This window comes from Sinocyclocheilus anshuiensis, unplaced genomic scaffold, assembly GCF_001515605.1.
Source record: "Sinocyclocheilus anshuiensis isolate Anshui unplaced genomic scaffold, SAMN03320099.WGS_v1.1 scaffold130, whole genome shotgun sequence".
Classification (NCBI taxonomy): Eukaryota; Metazoa; Chordata; class Actinopteri; order Cypriniformes; family Cyprinidae; genus Sinocyclocheilus; species Sinocyclocheilus anshuiensis.
In genome coordinates, this window is record NW_015544207.1 from 633,119 (window position 1) to 638,998 (window position 5,880).

Here is a 5,880-nt window from a genome sequence, read left to right on the forward strand (position 1 = left end):
TATACATTTTTGTCCTTGACAAGTGATAATGGAAAGCCCTGCATTTGATTGACAGAAGTGAAATCCCTGAAGAGCTACTCCAGGAACCGCTTTGCCCGTGCTGTTTCCATGGAGATGGGAGGAGACCTGTACGCAGTGGACCTGGATCATGAATACAGACCCTCAGGGCCCAGAAACCTCAGCCTCAGGCAGAACACAGCAGACGAGGACGAGTTCAGCGGTGTGGGACCCACTGCAGTCAGCCAGACCAGCAACAGCCTGACTGTGCCCTCGTCTGTTAAAGTCACTCACAGGTGAGGAGTGAGTGTGTGTGCTTCAATAGAGACACATGACGGACAAAAGAGGGAGTATATGCATCAAAGAGAATGTGTGTGTGTGTGTGTGTGTGTGTGTGTGCTACTCCAGGAACCGCTTTGCCCATGCTGTTTCCATGGAGATGGGAGGAGACCTGTACGCAGTGGACCTGGATCATGAATACAGACCCTCAGGCCCCAGAAACCTCAGCCTCGGGCAGAACACAGTGGACGAGGACGAGTTCAGTGGTGTGGGACCCACTGCAGTCAGCCAGACCAGCAACAGCCTGACTGTGCCCTCCGCTATTAAAGTCACTCACAGGTGAGGAGTGAGAGTGTGTGTGCTTCAATAGAGACACATGACGGACAAAAGAGGGAGTATATGCAGCAAAGAGAATGTGTGTGTGTGTGTGTGTGTGTGTGTGTTTCAGATGTTTTTTTTTGGCCAATGATACAGTAAAATGTGACGTTGGTCTGTACAAATCGCTGCAAGCATGGAAGGACCACAAGCTCCACATCGACCACGAAGTATGACACACTTATGATTTGCTCACATGCATTTTGTTTCAAATCTGTATGAATTCTGTGGAATATAAAAGGGGATGTTTAGTAGAAAGTTGTGAACAAAAAGTAAACAATGACCAGCTGCAAGCTCAAAAAAGATTAAAAAAAAAACTCATGTATCATATTCCCAGTCTTCCAACTTTAATTCTGTACATTTATATTGCATAAGTTATATCGTTATGTACATTATCATTTCTTTTCCCAGATCGAAACACTCCAGACGAAGATTAAAAACCTTCGTGAGATCAGAGGTCACCTGAAAAAGGCTCGACCTGAAGCGTGCGACTGCAACAAATACTAGTGAGAGTCACATCTGTCTCTTATTATCTCTTTACTGGTGTTCTGTATTTGTCAAATTCATTCAGATTCATTCATATTTTTAATAATCATTAATTAAATTCCAATAAATTACATTAAACTATTATGATCCTTTAATTATTATAAATGTGTAATACTTAAATCAATAATGAATGTCTTAATGTAATGTATAATTCCATACAATAAATGAAATACATAATAAAATACATTTTATATTAAATATTAAGATATATATATTGAAATGAATTACATAAACATGTTATAAAATATAAATTGTAATATGTAATTAAATCGATACTGTATGTTACAGAAATGATTACTTATACAGTACCTTATATACATTATTTAATGCATTAATTATTTTATATATGCTGGTTATAATCCTATTTGGTGATGGCTCACTTAATTTTTCTTCTCTTTTAGTTACAAATCCAAGTACAAGAGTAAGCTGAGGAAATTCAAAGCAGGAGGTGTCCATCCCTTCAGGTGGGTTTTTGTGTCTGAGTGTATGTATACATATGTATGCATTATTATGGTTTTGATGATTCTCTCTGTCTCTGTAGGAAAGGACAGGAGAAGGATAAGAAGGCCTGGTTGTTGTTGGAACAAAAGCGCAGGAAGAAGCTGAGGAAGTTACTGAAGCGCCTGCGTAACAATGACACCTGCAGCATGCCTGGCCTCACCTGCTTTACACACGACAACCAGCACTGGCAGACCGCTCCATTCTGGACATGTAAGACACACACACACACTGTAAAAAATATTGCTTTTACAACTGCATGCAAAGAATTAAATGCATCTGGATCTGATGCATAAGGCAAACAGTTGAAGTAATGGGGTTCCCTGCACATTGAAAAAAGAAGCTAAAGAGAAGGCCAGATTTGTTCAAAAGTGACACCAAGCGTTCATATGTGACGAGCTATGAATGAGAATGTGTTGACTGCATTGATGTGTCTCACACGATTTCATCTTTGTTTCCAGTGGGGCCGTTTTGTGCGTGCACTAGTGCCAATAATAACACCTACTGGTGCATGAGGACCATTAATGAGACACACAACTTCCTGTTCTGTGAATTTGCCACTGGATTTCTGGAGTACTTTGACATCAACACGGATCCGTATCAGGTCAGTGATCATGCTGTATATAAAGACAACATGAAATCACCATGGACCATGTTTACTTTCCTAATAAATGGTCCTACCCATAGTGTACACTATTCATCAGTGCATTATTAAAAAAAAAAAAAAAAGCATAATCATTCTTCACAGTGTAATAACTTATTCTGCCTCTGAAAACAAGTTCTTAACCACGGCCACATGGACAGGGAAAAATAATATTGATCAAAAATATCATAGCCTGACATCAACCATCAAGTCAAATCTCGATGGATGACTTAGGTGTTTCTTCAACTATAGGCACATTTTGCCCTGTGGAAAATTAATAGGAAATTATTAATTATATTAATTAATAATTAATCGTTGATTATTAATTATTAAGAAGAAAAAGAAATTATTATTATTAACAGAAATAATTTCTTAAAACACACTTTTTTGACTAACAGTGTCCAACAGTGAACATACATTCATTTCATGGGAATTCTATATTTTTTTTTCTTCTTCTGTATTCTCATGAATATTTGAACCATAGAGTAATTTACACTACATCTCAGATTATTGTATCACAACATTCTTGTGAATGGCATTTTGAACTTTTAAAATGGCAAGCTCTTTTGTTTTGCCGAGGCTAATTTCACAGCCCATGTTTCACGTTTTCTAAACTAATAAATATTAATTAATATTTTCATAGGTTTTGCATAATTAAAAACAATTACAAATAAAATAATTCTGCTTATATATAGTATTTACTTTTTTTGTTGTTTGTTTGTTTCCTCCATATATCATGTGACATTTTCATCTTCTGTTGTCTACTGGTGTCACATTAGTCAACAAGAACACAAAACACTTTACTAGGGGCAAAACTGTTTGGTGTGGCAGAAATTACGGCACAATTTTTGAGAAATTTAAAAAAAAAAATTAAAGAAACCTTTTCGCAAAATAAGTATTGAAATGGTAACAGAAATAGGAAATTCAAATGCTTTTTTATACTGCAACAATATTTAGTCAAAAATGTCACCAAAAATGAATGTTATATTAATGTCTGTGTTATGTTGCATCTCTCTGTGTGTGTGTGTAGTTGGTGAATGCAGTGAACACACTGGACCGGTATGTTCTCAATCAGCTGCATGTACAGCTCATGGAGCTCAGGGGCTGTAAGGGGCACAAGCAGTGTAACCCTCGCACACGCAGCCTCGACTTCGGTGAGTCACACACACACTCGTATAGGTGAAAATACCTCCACAGCACACACACACATACTGTATGCATACACACAGCTGCATCATTCTTCTAGGCATCCAGCCCAGAGCTTGCAACACACTGACTGATACATGTGCCAGACACGCACACACACACATTTCCGTCTGAAAGGACCAAGGCAAAGGATAACATGGAATTTCACATCTTCATCATCATCATCCTCACCTGATCCCTGGCCTTGCCTTGCTTCCTGTCCTCCTTGTTTTATATGCAAACAGAAACTCGTACCGTCACCTCCTGAGCCGCTGTCCTGAAGGGTAAACGTGCCACACAGCATGCTGTCTGAGGATGTTATGTCCTTAGTTGTATCTGACATGTAGTCCTTGCTCTCAAAGTCATCAAACTCACACAGATGTGACTGAAATCCGTTTTTAGCAGAAGTGATCATTCCAGTGATAAAAACAGAAGAGGCACATTTATTGAGTCACTTATTGATTCACTCGAAATGAACTCAAGGACAGCTCGTGTTAAAGGAACTCACCGGTGCCTGCAATCTGATTACATTTCTCAAAAGGTCACATTAAAATGCAGGTGTAGAATGAAAACTTAAAATGTTTGTGGACAAAGGTGATTTATTTTAGCATGAACTGCTTGGTCAAAATCATAATAATAATAAAAAAAACAACAACAACAACAAACCAAAACGAATAATAATAAAATACAAATAAAAATGCATGGAAAGGTTGATTTTTTTTTTCTTTTTTTAAATACACATCTGTTCATATGGTTGGGGTTGACAAGATATTTAATGGGTTTGAAAGAAGTTTATTATTACAGTTTAAAATAAAAGTTTTGTATTTTGAAATGTAATTTATTCCTGTGATGGCAGAGCTGTATTTTCAGCTGCCAAGATTTAATTTAATTTAATTTAATTTAATTTAATTTAATTTAATTTAATTTAATTTATTTTAATTTAATTTAATTTAATTTAATTTAATTTAATTTAATTTAATTTAATTTAATTTAATTTAATTTAATTTAATTTAATTTAATTTAATTTAATTTAATTTAATTTAATTTAATTTAATTTAATTTAATTTAATTTAATTTAATTTAATTTAATTTAATTTAATTTAATTTAATTTAATTTAATTTAATTTAATTTAATTTAATTTAATTTAATTTAATTTAATTTAATTTAATTTAATTTTTTTCAATCAAAAAAACTTGCTGGCTCCAAATGTTTGAAGAGTAGTGCATCAACAGCAAAAAATATCCTTTTTTTGTTGTTGTTGTAGTCAAGCTCATATTTTCTTATGTATTAAATAGTTTCGCCACATATTGTATATTTTATTGTAATATTGTAAATATTTCTTAGACACTTGATCTTTGATATTAACAAGCATGGGAATTGCTTTTTCTTCCTTCTGAAAGTTGATCAAACTTTATTGTTAGTTGCAGTTTGTTATTTACATTTAGCATTGTTTGACTTTGACGCAGTTTTACAGAACAGATTGAGCTTGCAATAAAAAGTCGATTGAGGTTTTATTGTGCATGAAAGTCATCTGAAAGGGATCAGGATAGCAGTTTATCAGCTTAAGATGAACATTAATATTCTGCATCTGCATATTGAGACTGCAGATTCATAATTTTCCAAAAGATGACTTTTAATCAAGCTCATTTATTCCGACCATTGCAACTCCATCCACAACAATGGATGATCTTATCTTGGCACTGCGACCTTCCACATGACCCTTGGACAGAAGCCCAGAGTTGTTTTTCCAGTGATGCTTCCGTGAGGATCTTAAACATTAATGGGGCTGTACGTCATATTGTTTTTACACTCTCTAACTAATGATATTGTCTCTTCTTCAGGGGGTAAAGAGAGAAGCAGCTATGATGAATACAGGTATCACTGCCAAATGAATTTAACCCCGTTGTAGACTAGAAGGCTACTGTGAGAGTATTTTGGATGAAGATACTAATCCACTTCTGCAGTTCTGTTGTAGACAGCTTGGAGCTTAAATGAATGTTGAATAGTCTGATGCACATCACACACACCTAAAGGCATCACAGGAATTCACTCCTCAATGTGAAATCAAGGAGAAGACATTCTGTCATAGAGGATGACGTAGAGACTAGAACCGATTTGATGTCAGTTTGCTGTTAAAGGAATGTTTCAGGTTAAATAAAAGTTCTACTCTATAGTCATAATAATGACTCATTCTTCAGTTTGTAAAAATGAAAATCTAGTATACTATAATGCAGCGGTTCCCAACCCTGGTCCTGGAGGCACCCCAACACTGCACATTTTGCATGTTTCCTTTCTCTGACACACCAATTTCAGGTCTTGAAGTCTCTACTAATGAGCTGATGACCTGAATCAGGTG

At 35.5% G+C, this 5,880-nt stretch overlaps 1 protein-coding gene across 1 annotated transcript in view; it reads left to right on the forward strand.

The window, feature by feature from the left end:
- Positions 1–5,880, forward strand: part of LOC107696928 (extracellular sulfatase Sulf-2-like) — a 37,851-nt gene that overhangs the window by 26,983 nt on the left and 4,988 nt on the right. Inside the window, exons 9-16 of the mRNA XM_016497501.1 lie at positions 56–114; positions 437–615; positions 725–821; positions 1,063–1,157; positions 1,599–1,661; positions 1,739–1,908; positions 2,157–2,299; positions 3,369–3,492. Coding sequence (XP_016352987.1) covers positions 56–114; positions 437–615; positions 725–821; positions 1,063–1,157; positions 1,599–1,661; positions 1,739–1,908; positions 2,157–2,299; positions 3,369–3,492 — 930 coding nt within the window. The remainder of the gene's footprint in view (positions 1–55; positions 115–436; positions 616–724; positions 822–1,062; positions 1,158–1,598; positions 1,662–1,738; positions 1,909–2,156; positions 2,300–3,368; positions 3,493–5,880) is intronic.